General features: G+C 44.4%; 1 protein-coding gene across 2 annotated transcripts in view; it reads right to left on the reverse strand.

The window, feature by feature from the left end:
• The window catches only part of Dock1 (dedicator of cytokinesis 1), a 502,179-nt gene that overhangs the window by 47,375 nt on the left and 433,697 nt on the right, over positions 1-21,107 (reverse strand). For both annotated transcript variants that reach the window (XM_021168435.3, XM_085841214.1), the window contains exons 34-38: positions 16,684-16,769; positions 16,342-16,498; positions 11,272-11,312; positions 9,785-9,875; positions 6,028-6,147 (exon numbers count right to left, since the gene is read on the reverse strand). In XM_021168435.3, the coding sequence (XP_021024094.1) occupies positions 6,028-6,147; positions 9,785-9,875; positions 11,272-11,312; positions 16,342-16,498; positions 16,684-16,769 (495 nt within the window). The remainder of the gene's footprint in view (positions 1-6,027; positions 6,148-9,784; positions 9,876-11,271; positions 11,313-16,341; positions 16,499-16,683; positions 16,770-21,107) is intronic.

The raw sequence follows: 21,107 nt of genomic DNA on the forward strand, positions 1-21,107 counted from the left end.
CCCACCTGATTGTGTTGATACTCTCAAGTATTGGGGTGTGGGCAGGGGAACAAGGACAACTCTGCACTTTTTGCTCAATTTTGCAGTAAATCTAAACTATTCTAAAAACACATAGTTTAAAGGTGGTGACATGGCTCTGTGGTAGAAGTCCTTGCCTTCTCTTAAAGACAGGAGTTTGACCTGGGAACCCACATGGTAGTACAACTACCATGGACAACTCTTCCTACAAGCTGTCCTTTGGTCTCCACAGGTTGATGGTCTGTACACCAGGTTGACCTGAGGCCATGTCTGTAACGGATTGCCTCCATTATCGCAGAAATTCCCATCTTAAACATATCAGACCAGATACAATTTCATGGAGGAAAGAAAGCTTCACTCTTCTGCCCCATTGATCTTCATTCTCATTGCTGAGCTCAGCTACCCTGTTGTTCCTGCTGCTGATTCCTTCCATGATATTAGAACCAGCTTTTCTGGGCTTCCAGTGTGAACTGAAGATCAGTGGTTCTTCAGGCATCCAGCCTTGTTTGCAGAGCTGGGGGGGTCTCAGCCTCTGTGGTATGAGAATAGCATTGCTGAGCTATTCTCCTGAATATATCCTGAAGCCAATCTAAGAAGCCTCCAACTAGTATACATTCATTCTATTGGTTCTGTTTGTCTAGAGCAGTAGTTTTTATCCTGTGAGTTGTAACCCCTTTGGGGGCACATATCAGATAGCTACATTACAATTAATAACTAGCAAAATTACATTTATGAAGCAGCAATGAAATAATTTTATGGTTTATCACCACAACAGGAGGAATTGTCACAGTATTAGAACGGTTGAGGACCACTATGTATGGAGGACCCTGACTAATACAATCCCCCACTGGCTCATGTGGTCTTCAGATGGTGATGCTGTTTTGGCAAAGCTGATGAATCTGTATGGTGTTTGAGAAAGTAAATCATTGCAGGTGGGCCTTGAGGCTTGGTAGCTCAGCCCTACTTCCTGTCTTCCCTCTGCTTCCTGACGATAGGTGTAGTAGATGTAGAATGACCAGTCACCTTATGCTGCTGCTATGCCTCCCCTGCCATGTGGGACTGGCTCCCTTCCATTGTTGCTAATTAGTCAGGTATTATTCAGAGCAGGGAGCAAAATAGATAGCCCAATGCTCCAAAGCAGAATCAAGTAGAACATAGATGCAGGACATAGAGGAGTTGGTGGGTGGCTGGTAATGGGAGCCACTCATTCCCTGAGGTAGACAAGAATGCAGCTCTCCGGGAGATAATGTGACTAGTCCTTACAAGACCAGGAAATAAAAACTGATGGTGGTGGGCTCTGGACAGCATCGGCAAATGCACTATTGAGGACCACAATTCTCAACTCAAATGAGGGAAGTTCCAGGAAATGCCAACACAGTCAACAAGGTACCACTGCACTTCATGTGTACAAATGTGTGTGAGAGGGTACCTGCATGTACGTGTGTGTTCCTGGAATATGCCTCTATTGATCTCTACCTTGGTTTTGTTCTTGAGAGAGGGTCTCTCACTGAAACTGGAGCTTTCCCAGTTTTGCTAGGCTGGTTGGCTAGGAAGCCAGAAAATCCTCCTGGGATTCTCTTTCCCAGTGTGGGGATTACAGGTTGCAGCCTTGTCCCGTGCTTTTCATCTGTGTGTTGGGGGATAAAATGCAGGTCCAATATGAAATGTTTTCATATAACATGCAGGCCATCTTCCTAGCCCTGCTGCTGAGTTTCTTGGCTGCTAGTCACCACCACAGTGGCCTGCAGCAGCCTCTCCTTTTTCCTTAGCTTCTGTCTTGTCCCTGCAGGTTTGCCTATAGTCCAATCTTAAGGAGACATTTTCTCAATTAAGGTACCCTCTTTTCAGATGAACCTAGCCTTTGTCAAGTTGACAAAAAGAGAACAATACAACAAAGTCAATCAGAGTGAAATGTATGAAGAACATTGGTTCTCCAATTACTATGCATTCTAACTTGTTTCCTCAATGAAAGTGAGTCAAAATCTTGAATATTGTGTCAAACTGCCTACACCTACTATGCTACACCCCTACCCTGTGACCTCACAGAACACTGGGACCCATTGTGCAACACTTTTCCTATATAGATCTGCCTTTCAGGATCACTCAAATGGAAGAATGGTAATCGGTCACAGAGAAGCCAGGATGAGCACCAGAGTCAAGTTCTCTTAGATAGCAGTTCCTATATCAATAGCTGTGAGGAGTCACACCATTAGATGTGTAGTAGTTTTGTTAGAACATGTGTATCACTTGGGAGAAGTGAAGATTAACCATTCTAGGATGGGCAAGATGGATCAGTGGGTGAACTGCTTGCTGAACAAGCAGAAAGACCTGTGTTTGAACTCCTCTAACACCTGCATAAAATGTTAGGTGTTGTGCTGTGTATCTATAACTCCAGTCCTGGAGAGGCAAAGATAGGGGGAGTCCAGGGGCTTTCTGGCCATTCAGTTTAGCCAATCAGTGAGCTCCAGGTCATGGAGACACCACATCTCAAAGTGGAGAGTAACAGAGGACACCCCTGGGGGCTTGTATGTGGGCCTGGATGCACACATGCATGCATGCGTGCACACACACACACACACACACACACACAGACAGAGAGAGACAGAGACAGAGAGAGAGATGGAGAGATTAACTGCCTTATGTGCCGAGAGAACACAATTACCCAGAATCCCCCCGATCAAGTGCTGTGGTGCATGATGGGAGTAGGTTCCCCTCATGCTGTCCTGTTCTCCTAGGCCCTTGCCCACCCCTGGAGGGCCTTGTATGGCCATGTGGTTTGCCTCAGCAGAAGACAAGAGAAGCAGTTCAGGGAAGCTACTCCCTCCTATCTGTTCCTGGGCTGCATCTAGCTGAGCAGATGGTCAGCCTTCCTGGGCCTTGTTCAGGGAGATGGCCACTAGTCTGAGCAGAAGTGGAGCAGTGTTGTTTGGAACTCTGGAGAGTTCCAGGTCAAAACTCCAGAATGTTCTGGCCCATCCCAAGCTGCATAAAAGATAATGGCTTCCTAGAACACATCCTGCTTGGTGATATGAAGATGAACCCTTTGCTGCCAGCTCATTACACAGGCACTGCTTGCCCTATGCACTGGCGTTCTCTCCAGCATCTGTGTTGTAGACTCGTGTAGATGGGTGGACTGGATCCTTTTTAACATTCTGGTGGAAATGTCGCAGGCACTCCGAAATGGCTTTCCAATCTTGTTGTTTTATCAATACAACTGGAATGGCAGCTGGGAACGCAGCCCTCCCAAGCTCACTCTGACTCAAGGTCAGCCAATGGATCACGTCACCATGGTCTTCTTTCTGTTTCCACAACATAGGGACATCTGGGGACAGACCTTCTGCTGGCTTTCCTTTTTTGTCTATACTATTTTGTCACATGGATAGATTCTCTCTCTCTCTCTCTCTCTCTCTCTCTCTCTCTCTCTCTCTCTCTCTCTCTCTCTCTCTCTCAAAACAGGCTTTCCAACCTCAGCACTATTGATATTCTGGGCTGGATGTTCTCTGTGCTGGGGACACCTTGTGCATTATGGGAAACTCAGCCCCACATGCTCAGACTCATCCATGAGACTTCTAGTGACACTGGTTCTCACTCATGAGAGCAAGGAGTTCTTGCAGATTAAGATCGGATACCAACATTCTAAACTGACTACATTCATTTTTGCCCCTTCATGTGATTCTTTTTTAAGATGAGCAATTGTATACAAAAAGTTAACAGGTTATCTTTCATTAAAAACAACAACCTCACTGTCTTCTGTCTCATTCCTATGGAAAGTGAGCCCCCCCCTTTCCCCCCTCCCCCCAGTGAGCCTGCAGTAGGCAGCAGGCACTGTTCTGAGCATTAGGCATGCTGGGAGAAGAAACAAGAGAAGCCTTTGTTTCCAGTGCTCACAGTCTCTTGGGTGAGGCTACAGAAGCATGTATGTAAACTTCTTGTAGCAAATTAAAGAAAGGACTCCAAAGAAAGACAGAGGGTGGCGCAGGGGCGAGGAAGAGGTGACATTTAGGCTGAGATGGAGAAGAAAGAGCTGTGTGTGGGGGAACAATAGATAGCTTTTGGGCAGAACAAGACTGGTATATTCCAGACTCCAACAAGTATGGCAGAAACACAGAGTAAGATGAGGGGAAAGAGAGGGAGACAAAGCCAGAGAAACTGAGGGTCTAAGACCGTTCAGAGCTGTGCTGCTCATGGAGAGCCTGAGTCTGGCTGCCCACGGAGCCATGTGCTCCTCAGACGTGGTGGACCCTTATTTTCCTTAGGCTTCCTGCTTGGGATCTCTGCCTGGGCTTCCCAGCGCCTGGTTATCATTCCCCAACATACCACAAAGCCACAAAGCAAAGGGGAGCCCAATGGTGAAAGCCTCGCTTCTTAACATCCTGCTAGTCTACTATAGGGTCACGAAGAACCTACCTTCCAAGTGGCCTGGGTAGAGAATTTGGACTTTTCCCTGTGTAAAGAAGACAGGTGGCATAGGCCTGCTATCCTAGCTGCCAAGGATGCTGAGGCAAGGAGGATCACAAGTTCAAAGTCAGCCTGGTGTTTTGAAATGAACAGGTTAACAGAAGGAACGGTGGAGGGCAAAGCACTTGCTTAGCACATGTAAGGCTTAGGTTCAATTCTCAGCAGCCCACGCATACACCATGCAAAAAGATAACATACAACGACGACTTCAGATGTGGAGAGAATCCAGAGCTTGTGCTCACAGAGGAATCTACTAAATGGTCACTTTTAAGACGGGTTCCTGTGAATAACAACTAAGGATAAGGGTCCTTCTGTACAACACAGGATGCTATAGGTAGAAATGCATTTCCACGAAGACATGGGCAGTCCTAAGCCCTGGTATCTGTGATTGAGAGCTTCGTGTGGACATAGGCACTTTAGACATAGTTCATTTCTATGGAGCAGGGTGGGGCAACCTGACAGGCCAGCATCTGGTGTCCTCATAGAAGAAGGAATATAGACACAGGCACACTGTAAGCATGGGGAAGACCGAGACAGTTGGGTGATGGGTCTGCAAGGGAACAAGTACTAACAATTGCCCACCATGACTGCCATAAGTGGTCCTGGAAGGCCTCCAGAGACCCTGGGCTCCACTACACCTGCACCCCAGGCTAGGAGTCCCAGCACTGAAAGGTGAGATGTTTCTACTGTTCAAAGCGTTCTGTCCCAACAGTGATAGTTGGAAATAAAATACCAGCTCCTTTTGAGATCCTGCTGGAGTGACACAGAACAACCTTGACATGACTAAAAAATTCAGTGGAACCCCAGAAGGAGCTTGGAAGTCACCTTGGTCTTATGGATTTCTTAAACAGAGTGGCTAGATTTTATAGTGACTACACATCTAATCACAAGGACAGTGACGAAGTGTAAGATGGTTGATTAAAAGGATGGCAGCTTTCCCTTAGAAAAAGTCAACTGAATATATCATTTTGCTTAAGCCAATTAATCTACAAACTGCCAAGGTGGAACAAAGCCCGTCTCGTCACAGGGTTAATTTTTCAGTGACAACAGGAAAATGGAAGATGCCAAAGGCTCCAAGCACACAGACATGGCTAAGCTGCTCTTCCAGACCTGGTTCCTCAAGTAAGAGCTATCAAAATAGGCAGCTGTGTTCAGGCCTTACTATTCATAGAGTTCCTAAAAGAACTATTGTTTTTTTCTTATATAAAGGGGTTTCTTGTAAGTACGAGCCAGGGGAACATGTATAAAATACTTCCGTACACACTATGTAATATATTTCTGTTTCTGTGAACATCGTGTGTTAAGAATTGTACTTCTAGGTTCTATGCCCCAGTATAGGGGAATGCCAGGACTAGGAAGCAGAAGTGGGTGGGTTGGTGGGCAGGGGGAGGGGAAAGAGGATAGGGGGTTTTTGGAGAGGAAACCAGGAAAGGGGATAACACTTGAAATGTAAATAAAGAAAATATCTAATAATAATTAAAATAAAGAATTGTACTTTTTAGTGCTGTGGGGGAATACATAAAAGAGACCAAGGGACAGTGTGTGTCTTACCTTGCCTTTGTCAAAGTAGTGGATGATTTCTTGGTAGAGCTGCTCTTTCAGCTGTCCCTGTGTTGTCGCCTGGAACCCGTCCCGCTGAGTGAGGTGAGCTGCACACACGTCCTCTGACCACTGTGGAAAAAAAACAATGAATGAACACTACTGAGGCAGGGGCATGTTAAATAATATCACTAAGCACTAAGACAGGCATTGAGTGTGTGGATGAGACTCTGATGCCAGGGACCCAGGGCTGCTGTTATCAGACTGCCCATGCCTGGGAATGCTAGAGGTACAACCTGTCCCTGAAGGGCCTAAGGAGAAGGATGGCTGAGAAGGCAGAGCCAGGGACCCAGGGCTGCTGTTATCAGACTGCCCACGCCGGGGAATGCCAGAGGTACAACCTGTCCCTGAAGGGCCTAAGGAGAAGGATGGCTGAGAAGGCAGAGCCAGACTTGCCCAATAGAAAATCCCTGAAAAGCTTGGGCTCCTGAGCTTGCAAATAGCTTCCTGGCAGCCAGGGTGTACTATAAGCAAGTGATTGGTGACAGTTCTCAGTGGGCAATGAGAGCGCTCTCTCTCCTTGGTCAGAAGTCACTCAAAACCTTAACAGACAATGTATGTGGATCACAGGTCATTCAGAAGGGAACTCCATAGTCTATCTTTATAGAAGGAGGTGTCTCTGCACTACCAGCAGTAGGCCCACTACCTAGCATAGGTTCTGTCAGTATTTGTGGTAGTGCTAGCCAATTTTTGAGTGAACTGAAGAGGTAGAAGAGTAGAAGCTAAGGCCATTTGACAGGCAAGGCATGTGAAACTCCTCAGTATTAAGTTAACAAACCGTTGTTGTTATGGGCTTCAGTAACAATGAGCTGATGTTTCTTGGGGTCTTTCCATGGGCCTATGGGTCAAGATGTGTCAGGAGACTCACCCACTGGAGCTCTGAGCTACCTATCACACAAGTGCATCATGGGATATAATATCCCTGCAGAAGATCCCATAGGCTTCTAAGAGTATGAGATGTGACTTTGCCTGGGGTGGCCTGGGAGGCTCAGGGTACAGCAGGAATGAGCTTATCAGATGGCTCTGGGAGGTGTAATGTGACCCTCTATTAAGGCAGGACAGGGAGGGTCTTACAAAGAAGCAACTGAGTTCCAGGCCATTATTTCCCAAACAAATGCGAGTGAGAGCATGGGATATCCCAGTGAACTGTGGGATAGTCAAACCACAGGGCCAGCTATGATGACATTTGTTAGGGGCATGGCATACAAGGAGAGCTGGGCAAGGAGTGGGTACCATGGTGGTGCTGGGACATAGAACAAAGGGCCAAACGGACTGGCATGGAGAAGTGGGGAGTTAGGTTCCACTGTTGGTGGTATCGAACCATCAGATGCTTGCTCCCAGGCACACAACCTTCCTAAAGTCAAGAGCCTTGGGCTACCTCAAACAGAACTCTGTCAGTCTGGAGGCTCCCTATCCCTACGATTGTTGGGTAGGAGCAGGGAGACCTTTATATGGTCTACAAGGTGCTCAAATTAAAGATGACCTTACAGATCCCATCTGCAAGCAGAACCTGAGTCTGTGCAACACAATCGGTAGTTGTAGAAGTAAAGTTGTGGATGCAAACACCAAACTTGGGTAACTGACAAGGACCAAAAGGTTAAGGCTTATTGTATGATTTCAGATCATATAAGTACCATATTGAATCTGGATGGGGAAGTTCCTCATATTTCCCACAGTAAGCCTGCAGATGAATAAATTCACTGCAAGGCTAAACACTTATGTTTTTAATCATTCTTATTTTTGATAAAAAAAAATAGTAGAAAAGATTGCATTTAAGAACCTTTTTAATTCATAGATACAGGAATACAAACCATTTTGTTTAGTAAGTTGATTGACCAGCACAAATTCACATTGATAATATCAAACATATTTAGGGAAAAAAAATCACAAAATGTAACAGTATAAGAAATATGGAGGCAGATTATGTTTCATTTACCATTTAATTGGAAAATTTGGAGCCCAGTGGAAGAGATAATGCAATTGAGCCTATTGATCTAGGCTGTGGAATAGACTCTCACAGAGTCAGTGACAAACCCATCTGTCCTCAATATATCCAAAGATTAAGCAAATGGTATGCTCTCTCTCTCTCTCTCTCTCTCTCTCTCTCTCTCTCTCTCTCTCACACACACACACACACACACACATTTTACATCCACACAGACATACAAAGTTTATGTTCTAAGAGTGTGAGCAGTCTGCCAAACCGTTTTAATTTCCCTGGTGTGAATAACAAGATCTTCACACTTTGCAAAAATACTCAGTTCCTGACATTTGGATTCCTAATAAATACAGACATCAGACTTTACAAAGGAAATGGCTGCTGCCAGGGCATGCCGCGAAATCTCTATCTTCAAAGCTGGTACTCCTTGGGAAAGCTTCAGATGGCTGCAAGACAGGAGGGGTCCTTAGGCATCCAACCTCCAGGATTGAGGAGGGGGAGCAAGAGTAAGCCAGCTCTTTGCCTTCTACTTGCCAGGACTCTGCTCACTTCAGGCAAAGGCAAATGCTGCAGAGCCGTGTGTTTGTGTGTGTGTGTGTGTGTGTGTGTGTGTGTGTGTGTACAGAGACAGAGGAGTCTGTCTGGGGTTTAACTCTGGAACACCATCTTCCTTGACTCCCATGATCCAAAACACATCTCCTAACACACATTTTAATGTAATTTTTCTCTTGTGGGTTTCTCTCTCACTCTACTTTTGCTGTTTGGGAGGTTATCCTAATTTGCAAACAAGAGTCATTGACTAAACACTCTAATGGTTCTCGTTTATCTCATGCAGAATTTTCTGATTTTTTTTTTTAAACCAAGGGTGTCATGAGAAAGATAATCAAAGACTGGCTAAGATTCTAAAATATAAAACTTGAAGTTGCATAGACATTTCTCCATCTCTTCACCTGCCTATCCATATCCACCACCTCCTCATGCATCCTCACAGCCTTCATCCATCCATCCATCCATCCATCCATCCATCCATCCATCTATCCATCCATCCATCCGTCAATCATCGACTATCCATCAATCCTTCCCCCATCCATCATCCAACATCCACCCATCCATGCCTCTATCCCTCTCTCTTCCTCTACTTTCCTTCCCACAACCATCCATTTACTCACTAATCCACCCATCCACCCGTCCACCCACCTGGTCTAGCTATTTTATAAGGATCTACTTTGTATTACTACCTATTCTGGAATTGAACATCAGAGACAACACAACCCATCAGCACAAGCAGAAGGCCAGCGTCTTAGAGCGGGCTGAGGAGTAAAGGAATCACCGAAGTTGAAAGTTCTCGTGCTATTGCTCATTAGCAACACATGTTAGAGACTCGAACAGCCGACATGGAAACGCTCAGCACAGCCTGCTCTGCAGAAAAGTCTGGATCTGCTTGCTCCCTCTGCGAGGAGGAGGCTGACGTACCCTTCCTCTCAGCTGCTCTACCAGGGTCATTCCTAATTATCGATGTTGTTCTGAGTCACAGTCGCTTCCCAGCCCACTGAAGGTTTGCAAACCTGACACCTTGTTAGATCGGCATTAGCTGGGCCGAGTCTGCAATCAGAGCACTTGGATATTTTTGTTTCTATCACTGACTGTAGCCCAGACCCATAAAATCATATGCCAGTGGTTTACTACAATTTGTCATGGAAAAGGAAAATTTGAAATAAAGTCAGAATTTATAAGAAGAGCTGGATAGACATGTACAGTGATTTTTCTTACCTTTAGAAGCTTTGCGTGCAGAAGCAAGGTGTAGGCCGCCTCTGTGTAGTTGTCACACTCTTTGTGCAGGTCACAGAGCTTATACAAGTACCTGGTGATAAAATAGGACTGCATTCTTAAGGACTCACAAGGTAATTTGTGTTGAGGGCTGTAGGTACTAAATTTGACATTCAACAGTAACTCATGGCTATACTTTCTTCTTACTATGTTCATAATTCATAATGCCTTTAAAACTGTTGGTGTAGAAATAACAGAAAGAACTGATATGAATAAATGTAATAATAATATATATATGCAGACAGACATATATACCATGCATATATAAATAAAAGTATATGTTGGCATATACATATACAAATATATAATTTTAAGTCATCTTTGTAGGAAAAAAATGTGGATAATATATAAAGGTAAGAATTTTATTGCAGGGTTCCTTATTTCTTTCATCTTTTCCAGTTACATTCCTCAAACATTTGAAATGAGATTAGACAATCTAGATTGTGCATTTCTCTGGAGTCAAAATGCATATACACAGAAATCCACAAAGATCTAAATCCACAAGAAAAAAAAAAAAGGCATCAATGACAGCAGACTTGATCAAAAGGAAGTCTGTGCCGCAGGAAGAAAGGGATGCTCTTTACTCCACAGCCAGACACATTTTGGATCAAAGAGGCTGGTTGTTTCCTAAGTTTATTATATTCATATCATATGTTTTAAAAGAAAAAGTGAAAAAAACAAGAAATCCAAAACCATGCAAGTACACTCTGTGTAGCTACCACACAATCAAACTTTCTGTCACACAGGTGACAAGCTAACCTCATTCAATAAGGTGGTCTGTAACCTTGCTAATTAGGGGCCACATAGCCTGAAAAGTGATTGAGAGATATAGTGTGTTATTCTAATCAAGTGCTTTGATTATCCAATGATGGTGAGGTTCAAACCTAGGTCCTCCCCAAGCTAGGTAAGTGCTCCACCAGTGGGCTATGTCCCCAGTATATCTTAAAAGCCAATAAAGAATCAAGTCCAGCCGGCCACACAAAACATCTTTCATCTTTGTGAAAGAAAGATATAGGCATGTGGGAAATAAGAATAGACTGCAAAATTATACTGTCTACTTCTGGAAAATTTATCACCATATTTCTCATTTGATCACATGACTTATTAGGGGACCAACATATACAGAGAGAGTGCCGGCCTGCTTGGCATATACATACCTTGTATACATGTAACATGATTACAGCTCACACACAGGGTACTGGTCAGCTCAGCATATTACATATCTTATATACATCCCACAGTGATTGCAAGGCACACACAGGGTGCAGAGTCAGCTTGGCACATACATAGCTTATATACATTGCACAGTGATTATAGCACACACACAGGTGCTGTCCAGTGTGGCACACACAGGATGTAAGCCAATAAGGCACACACCTACTTTATATGCATCTCAGAGACCACAATGCACACACAAGACATACACGTACCTTATATACATCTCTTCTCTTTCAATTTCTTTGTAGAAATTCTGAAAAAAAAAATTAAACCATGGCATTGTTTAAAAAAAAAATCTGACTCCATTATACAACACAGTACAAAGAACAACAAAGCAAAAGCAAAATTAGAATAACTCATCATTGCAAATCCATGCTTCAGTTATGACTGGCACGCTCAGTGGATCTAGTGTGTGTAGAGTAGATCTCTCCATTCACCTGAGCTCTGAGCATCTAACACTAGTCCTGCTTTTTGCTTTTGTAAGATGTAAGCACATCTCAAACACTTTAGACACTTGAGGACTAAACCTGTATCGGTCATTTGAAAGTCACCCATCTTCAGTAAGGACAAGGTTCTGCCTGAAAACACAAGCTCTCAATCACTGTAGCCAGTCCCATTTGAATAAGCAGTCTACTATCATCAATATGACTTCACATGCTGGGGCCAGCCTGTGTAAGAGATGGAGAAGCATGGGGACATGCTTGTCCTCACACGTCCCAAACCACTGGCCATGTGTATTTAAAGGCAAAGACACATTAGTTACATAACACTGCCACACTGACTGTTCCACAAGGGGCCACTGTCACTGCTGTTAAGGCAGAATCCCACCTCCATGGACCTATAATGTATAATGGATTCCACAGAGAATCCATTGTGTTAGAGAGAGGCCCTCTAAACTACAGTATAAGAAAAATGGATGTCCACTTTTAAAAAAAAAAAAAGAAGAGAAGAAATGGAGGAAGGAAGGAAGGAAGGAAGGAAGGAAGGAAGGAAGGAAGGAAGGAAGGAAGGAAGGAAGGAAGGAAATCTGAAAGAATAAAGCCCTGTGCAGAAACCCTGGTGGGGAAAAGTTAGTTTGTGATTTCCAGTAAGTGGGCTATTTCTACACATTACATTAAAATATCATCTGACTCAACATGTATGCCAAAGTCACACCTCTCGTGAGCATGGCAGTGTACATGTGTATGGCAGTGCTGGGAGGCTGAGGCAGAAGAATCACGCGTTTGGGCTAGCACAGGCTATATAGAGATTCTCAAATCAGTCTGAGTGACACCATGAGACCCTGCCTTACCCTTTCCTCCTAGTGATGTTTTCTCTCCCTGTGGACTACTTTCTACACCTTAGGTTATGCATAGGACACTATAGAGGCGCAGGAGTCAACTCATATGGGTCTGTAGGATGGACGCATGAGAGTCACTTTATTTTCTTTATCAGTTTCTTGTTTTTCTTGAGAATTTCATACTTGCATACAATGAAACATGATCATATCCAATGACCATTTTCCCCTTTGAATTCTTCCCCAAATGTCCTCCTCTTAACTTTAAGTCTTATGTTTCTTGGAGATAACCCATTAGATCTAATGAATGCTGTCACACATGCATGGGAGAAGGGCCATCTGCTGGAGCCCAGGAACTCAACAAGGACTGCCATAGTCATTCTTTATCTTTTAGACTAACTTATTTTTAAGAATGATTCTCCCTCCCTCACAGTTATCATCTGCCAATAATTCCCCAGTAAGGGATGGGGCCAGGAGAGCTCCTCATCATGAAATTTAGCATCTAAGAATGATGTCTAAATGCTACCATAAGTGCCCCAGGGAGCTGGCAAACACAAACACTGTAAAAGCAGACACACGGTGAGTCTTCAACTTCACAGATCAAAAGGGCCAGTCTCTCTGAAACAGACTATCCGGACAGCAAGCAGGGTTCTGTATTGAAAGACCCATTTTACCTGGAGCTGCACCTGACATTCGAATGAGCCCTGGTTCCCTTGAGGCCAGCAGTAACAAGGGCATTTTCAGCTACAGCCGGCGACTTAACAGAAGATTCAGAGCGAGAAAAGCCCTTTCTTCCCACCTCTCACTACGATGTCCCAGGACCCTCTCTTGTACCCACGGTTTCCATTCCAGCTCACATCCTCAAATTCATTACCGACTGAACCATTTTCTAAGCCCCACAGTTATTTGACATGCCTGGGCCAATATCTGTGAGACCTCTGTCGCGTCTATGTCTGGCTCCGATGGTTTCTCTGTCCCTCAAAGTGTGCTCTCTGTTTTTAGGATGGTTCTTTTATGCTGAGAGGACAGTGATGTCCAGACTGGGTTTCTACTATCCTGGATGTCAGCTCCAGCAGCTGTGGCTTTGTGCATCTTCTTGTCTCCATAGCTGAAGGAGAACTTGTTAGTCTAAGAAGCTGGATGTTAGGAGAACTGTTTGTCTTTTTTAGTTTATTCACTTTCTTCCTTTGCTGTTAAAGGGAAGGTGATTCTCATGCTCTTTCCACCACTGACAGACATCATAGGTCCCCATGTTTATGGAAGGGAAAACCCGTTATCAGAATGTTTGTCATCAGTCTTAACAGCTTGTCCAGACAGCAGACAGGGGCTGTGCTGTACCAGGACTTTTAGAAGACGTTCCTCATGGCAAGACAGAGACAACATTGATGCTCAGAGAAGCAGAGAGTAAAATGACTGCTTCTGAGAATTTTTTTTATTCAAATATCTCAGGTTTTTCTTTCTGATTTTAAGATTTACTTCATTATTTATTTATATGAATGTATCTATGCCTGTACCCATGTATGAGTATCCTTAGAGGCCAGAAGAGGGCACTGGGTCCCCTAGTGCTGGAGTTACAGGAAGCTCAAAGGCTTCTGATATGGGTGCTGAGAACTGAACTCAGGTCCTTTGAAAGAGCAATACTCACACTTAACCTTTAAACATTTCTCTAGCTCCTTCCGATTTTCCTTAATGTATGTATGATTATACGAGTGTGTGGTATATGTGAGTATGTGTGGTGTGTGTGAGTTAGTGTGTATGAGTGTGTAGTGTGTGTGTGAAAGTGAAAGTGTATGTGTATGTATGTGAGTGTGTACATATATATGTGAGTGTGCATGTGTGTGACTATGTGTGAGTTACTGTGTGAATGTGTGTGTTCTGTGTGTGTGTGTGTGTGACTTTGTGTTAGTGTGTGGTGTGTGTGTGTACCCATGAATGTGTTCAGAGGCCAGAGAAGAATGTCAGGTTTGCTGTTCTCTATCCTACTGCAACAGCACCTCTCACTGAACCTAGAACTATGTTGGTAGTCAATAAGGCCCAGAGATCCTCCTGTCTCTGTCCCTCACAGTGCTGTGCTTATAGCCACATATGCCACTCTGCCTGAGTTTTCGTTGACACTAGGATGCAAACTCAGGGTCTGATGGTCACTCAGCAAGTGACATTATTCACTGGGCCACCTTCCCAACACCTTTGGTAACACCATAAAGAATGAATGCTATATAACATTCCTCCTGACACAAAAGTCCATTCTGGTGACCTCAAAGTACTTGCAAGTCACACAAATGGCAGATATGGAAGTGAAGGCCAAGTGCTTACATGCTACTCGATGACTGAGTCATGGCCTGAAATCACAAGGCCAGTGACTGGGAAGAATAGTGAAGGAAGTTAGGCATGGTAGGAATAGTAGTGTCTTGCATTTCTGCCTAGAGACAGCTGTGGGAAGCAGAGAATAGTCAGCCATTATGGTTCCTTATAGGGGCAATAGTGCACGAAAATGCAGAGAGCCCTGAAGCCAGATTGGGAAGTACATTCATATAGAGGCTTGAGGTTGGCCAGCCTAGCCACTCCTTGGACTTGAGCTTGCGCGTCACCAAGCTTCCTAAAAGCACACTGGTCCTCCTGCTCTTCCAGGATGCACATTAAGAAGGAAGTGCACCAGGAACGGTGTCCACAGACCTAACAGCATCATAGTCATACTAGGAACATGCAAGGTCAAGCATAACCAAATTCATCTCGCCACCCTTCATCTGTGCCATCCTGCACTATCGTTCTGTGGTGCTCTCACAAATGACCATAAACTGGGTGGCTTCAAACAACACAAAGACATCCTCAGAGTCATAAAGTTCTAAAGTCAAGGTGCCTGTTAGGGCCTTGCATTCTCCGTGAAGGCTCTAGGGAAGACGCGTTTCTTGACCCATCTAGCTTCTAGAGATTCCCAGAGTTCTGTGGATGCTGTATTTGTCACTCTAATTGCTGCCCCCTATTCACCTGGCTTCTCTTCGATGTCTGTGTCTGCTTTCCTTTTGGCGGGTGGTGAATTAAGACAGGGGTCTTATGTAGCCTACACTGGTCTCAAATAAGCTATATAGCTGAGGCTAGCCTTGAACTCTCATGATCTTCATGCCTCCATTCTCTAAGTACACTGTCACACACAACTTCTTTTCCCTTTTATAAGAACTCTTTTGAGTAGATTTAACCCTATCCACCTAGGCATCACAGGCTAATCTCATCTCAAGCTTCAGTGTGCATGTGTGTGTACTCACACGTGTGTGTGTGTGGGGGTGTACATGCATGTGTGAGTGTAAGAGGATGAGCAAAGCTGTCATTCATTCCTCAGCTTGTTTTCTGTTTTTGTTTTTGTTTTTGGAGATGGAGTCTCTCATTGGCCTGGAGCTTACTCAGTGGGCTATGCTAACTGCCCACTGAGACCCAGGAATATAACTTTCCAACTGTCTTTGCTTCACCAGTGCTGGGGTTATGAGGCACCACGCCTGGGTTATTTTTATATATGCTTTAGAGGATTGAACTCAGGGCTTCAGATTAGTAAGGCAAGCACTTTACCAACTGAGCTATCTGGGTCTCATCTGGAGAGATGCCTTTTTCCAAAAAGAGTCATATTCTCAGGACGAAGGGGAAATATATCTTTTGGATGCTACCATTCAGAACACTCACTATAGAACACGACTCTGATCAAATAAAGGTAGAGTCTTCCTATCTGGAATTCACAAGGTGCAACTTTGGCTATGAAACTAGATGGCTTGCCACCCTCAGCCGCAGCAGGGACATTGTGAAACATGCAGAAGGGAGTCAAGCTCTTAGATATACAGGTCATTCTCTGCCCTTCCTTCCCAGCACCAGAGAGGACCTCCCACCCCCACCTTTGGCAGGGGGAAGCTATGATGTGCTGTGGAGTGTTCTAAGGTCAGCTGTCCTCTGGGCTCTGGCATGCCCTGGCTATTTGCATGCAGCATGCTGTGAAGATAGAAGGTTTAATTAAGGTTTCGCTCACCAGCACGTTGACAGTGCAGCTCATCCGATTGTCTTTGTTTTCGTCATGCATGATGGTCCTGTAGTCCAGGAGCCTCTCCATCAACCGCACTACGAGCTTCACAAAAGTTTCTCCTGTCTTGGCGAGGTATTTATGCTTCCTGCAGTGCTCCAGGAGGCTGAAAAAAATAATTACATACACCTTGTTAATCACACTCCAAGAAAGAAACTTGAGGCACGGTTTAAAATATTTCCCATTATTAACACATTTTAATTATTTCTGGGCTACAAAGTTCATTGTAGTCTAATTACAAGTCTCTCCATCTCTCTCCTGACATAAATCCCACCGTGAATCAACACTTACATTTTATCAAATAACACTTTGTATTGCTCGTCTCCTCTGCCTCCTTCCACTTCATGATCCAGCTTAGTGATGATCTCATTTTCAAACTATAATTAAACAGAGGAAGTGTAAATAATTAGCACGGCAGATATTCCATCTGATAACGTGGGTCTCAGTCACATTTACGTCTTTGGGGTCAGTGCTGGGTGGTTGCCCTCTGCCTTTGAAACATGATTGCATTTCAGAGATGCTGTCCCTGAGCCCTTAGAGACATCCAATGACTCAGCCTCAGAGAGAACCTTTGCTTCTTCTCCCAGTTAATGAAGCCAGAATGCATGTATTTGAGTAGCAGGAATAAGAGCCACATAAGGAAAGTCAAGTCAAGTCAACTGTAGGAGACAGAATCAAAGCGTAATGGAATGAGGTACCCAACTTTATCTCTACAGACAAGCAGTAAGTGGAAGAGGGTGTCGATTCCTGGGAAGGAGTAGGTGGCATTTTCATTTGCTAAGTTAGTGTTCTGGGCAGTCTGAAAACATCCCCGGGACCCTTTCACTGCTACTCCGTGACAGATCTCCACTCCAAACAAGATTAGGGGAAGCAAAACAGAAGAGTCCAGAAGCAGAGATGAGCAGGCATCTTTAGATGGTCCATCTCCAGGCTCATCCTAGAGCTGGACATGGTAAGCATCAGAGTTAACTGATTATATTTCTAAATTCTAGGGAGAAATTCCCAGCATGTTTCTAGGGACAATTAGATTGGAAATAAAACACCATCATCATAATAAGTATCTCTCCCCGTTTCTTTCCCTGATAGCCTGATGACACCCAGATCACAGAGAATCTCGAGGTTAGCAAACCTGGGGTATTGGTAGGCAGGAGGGGCTAGGAGAGTATGGGTTCTTATAAAGATGGAGACATCCACACTCTGAACAATTGGAGGTGAGCAAGAGGGAAATGGGCAACTGAACTCAAAGACCAGAAGCAAGAACACTATAGCATAGATGTGAGGATCTCCAGGATCCCTTTAAAGATGTCCAAACACCCAGTTCTCAGCAGCAATCCCCAGGTCCCCTATGGTGGCAAGGTTCTTATGAGAATGACAGCCAAGTGAGAGTAGGCCTCCTCTCTTAGTGACTGCCATATTGAGGCTTGGAGATAAGCCTGAGACAGTTGACCTCATGAAATAAATATGCTGCCCAACGTGCATGGCAAATTTGTTTGGTGACTGTCATGTATATAAAAATAGAATCTCAAGTCAGTATATAAGCGAGGTAGAACTTCTGATTCTCCTGCCTCTACCTCCCAAGTGTTGGGATTGCAGATAGGTGTCACTATATCAGTGGAGTGTTATGGAGTATTATGGAGTGTTGAGGATGGAAGCCAGGGTTTCTTGTATGACTGACAAGCCCTCTCCGGTGATCTATACCTAGGGATGCAAGTAATTGAGCCTCAAGTAGACAGAACTCTGGAGAGCTCAATATGTCAGCAAAGAGTGGGCTGGTTGGTACTGAAACAACTGGCTCTCTGGGCCATGTCCAGCCCAGTGGTGACATGGTTGAGCCACAACATCAGATACAGGACACTGGCATGGGGTATGGGAGGTGTTACTGTGACAGTGGCAGCTAATGGTAGGCTCTGGAGAAGCAGAAAGCAGGGCCCATGGAAGAGCCTCTGGGCTGGCACAGGCTCTCCTGTCCCTATTATGACACAGTCCTCAGAGCCTCACTTTCATCCCACTGCACAAACATAAATTAGGGTGGGGGAGGAGGGTGCTTCTTGCTCAGCACTCAGGACTTGGCAGCCTCCCAGCAACCTTGGCCTTTATGATCTCCTCAGTCTCTCTGACCCTCTCACACTCTCTTCCCAGATAAATAGCACTTTTTGATGGTCAGGCTTAAGAAGTTCAAGGCTTTTAGAAACAGAGATGGTTCCATTGAAGGAAGAGATTGACTTAGCTTTTTTCCCTTTCAACATGGAGTCTCAAAAAAGGAAAATACATTTGCTGTGAAATGACCACCTTTTGCTACTAGCTCACTACTCTCTTCTTTGTAGAGAGGACTCCTTCAAGTGGGGCCATTCACTTTGGACTCCAACACAAGGGAGATCTCTTGCAATTAGCCCTTAAGTGGCATTTCAAGGCAATCCCATCTTTCAGGAGAAAACAGACTGAGAAGTCAAAGATCATGGGAGTGACAGGGATGTGTGATTCACAAGTAGTTGAGACAGAAAAGAGAGCCCGGCAACGGAATTCAGACACAGTGCTCAAATGTACGTGTAAGAGGACTATAACTGGGAAGGTATAGAGAATTCAGAGAAGCAAGACTTATTCTAACACTGGCAAACATACATAGAAACATTTAAAATGGTTTCTCACTCAGAAGACACTGGAATGTGAGTTCTACTTTATGAAAACCACGTGCTTCCGTGTGTAAACTTAGCTGTCACACACAAGGAGATGAGGAAGCCTTGGGTCATTCAATATGCTGCTTATCGAAGTTAACTAAGGAATTTAAAGTTTTCCAGAAAGAATGGCTGAATTGTAAGTGCATCACAGTACAGCTGACTCTACATTTACCAACCTCCAGGCTGAGGTTGAACGTTTGCACAAACAGCTGGCAACTTTGCCCTATATCAGCAAGGCCTACAGCAGCAGGGCTCTTCAGCGAGCCTCTCGTTTCTGTGCCTTCATTTTTTTTTTAACTGAACATATGAGGATCAATATGTTAGTGTACTGTGACCTGTTATCATAATCAGAATTAAATGGCCCCATCCCAATAAACTGGAGACAGTCCATTTGCTGATAGAGCAGGACTGGTTTTTATAAAGGCTGTGTTTACTGTGCTCCTTGTCAGGCAGCGGGGCTCTGTGGTTGGGATAAAATTAGAGTGTGTTTATTGTGCTACTCAAATGGTGGTGGGGGCTCACTGATGGAGCAACCAGAATCATTATATTTTCTTCTCTTTTCTGAATCACAAATACTGCTACAAAAACATCCACAGGGTAGCCAACTTAAAATACGAAATAGAGCATCTCAAGCCCCTGATATCAGCATCCTCCAGAGACTAGCAAATGGAAGAGGTCATCAGAGAAAGGCATTCAGAAAGGTGCTTTGCAACTGGCCATGATTGACTGTCCTTAGTGGCACTGATGTTGTGAATTCAATTAACTAAGAAAAAAGCTACTGCTTCCCAATCTTACTGCCCAAGTCAGCTATGGGTTACTGAATACTATTTCAGAGACTACGAAGTAGGGATCCCAGCTACGGATAATCTTAAAGCCTATGATAATTCATTTGAAATGTGTAATTTTGGGTTAGGTTTACTGCTATTAAAAATCATGGGTGTGTGTCATGTCTCTACCCACTGAGCTATCTTACCAGTCTTCCTGCTATCATTACAATATATTTATACATGTACAAAAATCAGACCTGTAATGTAGCCAGGATTGTTTAATCACAGAGATCTGGATGTAAATAATACAAACAAAGGCTAAGAGCTTTTTGCAATCTGGTTGAAATTTGTGAACCTATGAGTGTAGCCTGCTGCATCTAGTAGCAAAAGAGTTTCCTGGTGAATATTTCCCTTTGCCCAAAGTGCTCTCCTTTCCCCTGATGTTCTCATGAAAACAAGTTGAAAAGACACTACAAGGTAGGAGCCTGGTGCTTGGCAACGTCCTGGTTTCAGAGAGCACCAAGGAATCACATCTTTTGTCTGCTCCACCTCCACACAGGGCTGGCCGGTCTGCTGGAGCCGTACAACCTCACTCATGGGCTTTACCAGAGCCCATTAGAAGATGGTTGACTGAGCCTGCATGGAAAATACGTCCGTGAAGAAGCCTCAGCAGACACAAGCCGGGGTGCTTAGAAGCCTCGGTCCCCCAGCTCACCTGATGAGATCCTAACAGTGACAGATTCTTCAGTCTGTCACTTGGCCTTTAATCCCCATGCTCAGACACACTAATATTTTTATGTAGATTACATTTATCTTCCCTAACCACTGTGTAAACTTAATTATATACTTAATTAATCTCTAGGATTTCATCCCATATTAAAAAAAACAACATTCATATTCCTCCTGTCTATCAAGGAGGCCGCTCCCTGACCTTGAAGCTCCTGTGACCAGTTCATGAGTTAAGAGTCCCCAACACTGTACCCTCAGAGCAGGGAGGCTCAGCTGCCGACTGGCTGAGCTGCCTCGCAGACACTCACAACTCAGCCTGAAGAGCATCTTCTGAGCACAGTTCCAGTGAACTCTGAGGAAATGGCAGAGAGAGTCAAGTTTGATGTAGTTGAAGGGGACCATGGGAGGTTGAGGGTGTCTCTGCTGGAAGGCGTTAAAGAACAGAACTCAATCTAATCAGAACTCTTGGAGTCAAAGGTATTGGCTGTCACGATCTCGCAGACCACCTTTGGAAATGAATTCAATGAAATCAAATCTACATCCC

This window comes from Mus caroli, unplaced genomic scaffold, assembly GCF_978045245.1.
Source record: "Mus caroli unplaced genomic scaffold, Mus_caroli_1 scaffold_8, whole genome shotgun sequence".
Lineage (NCBI taxonomy): Eukaryota > Metazoa > Chordata > Mammalia > Rodentia > Muridae > Mus > Mus caroli.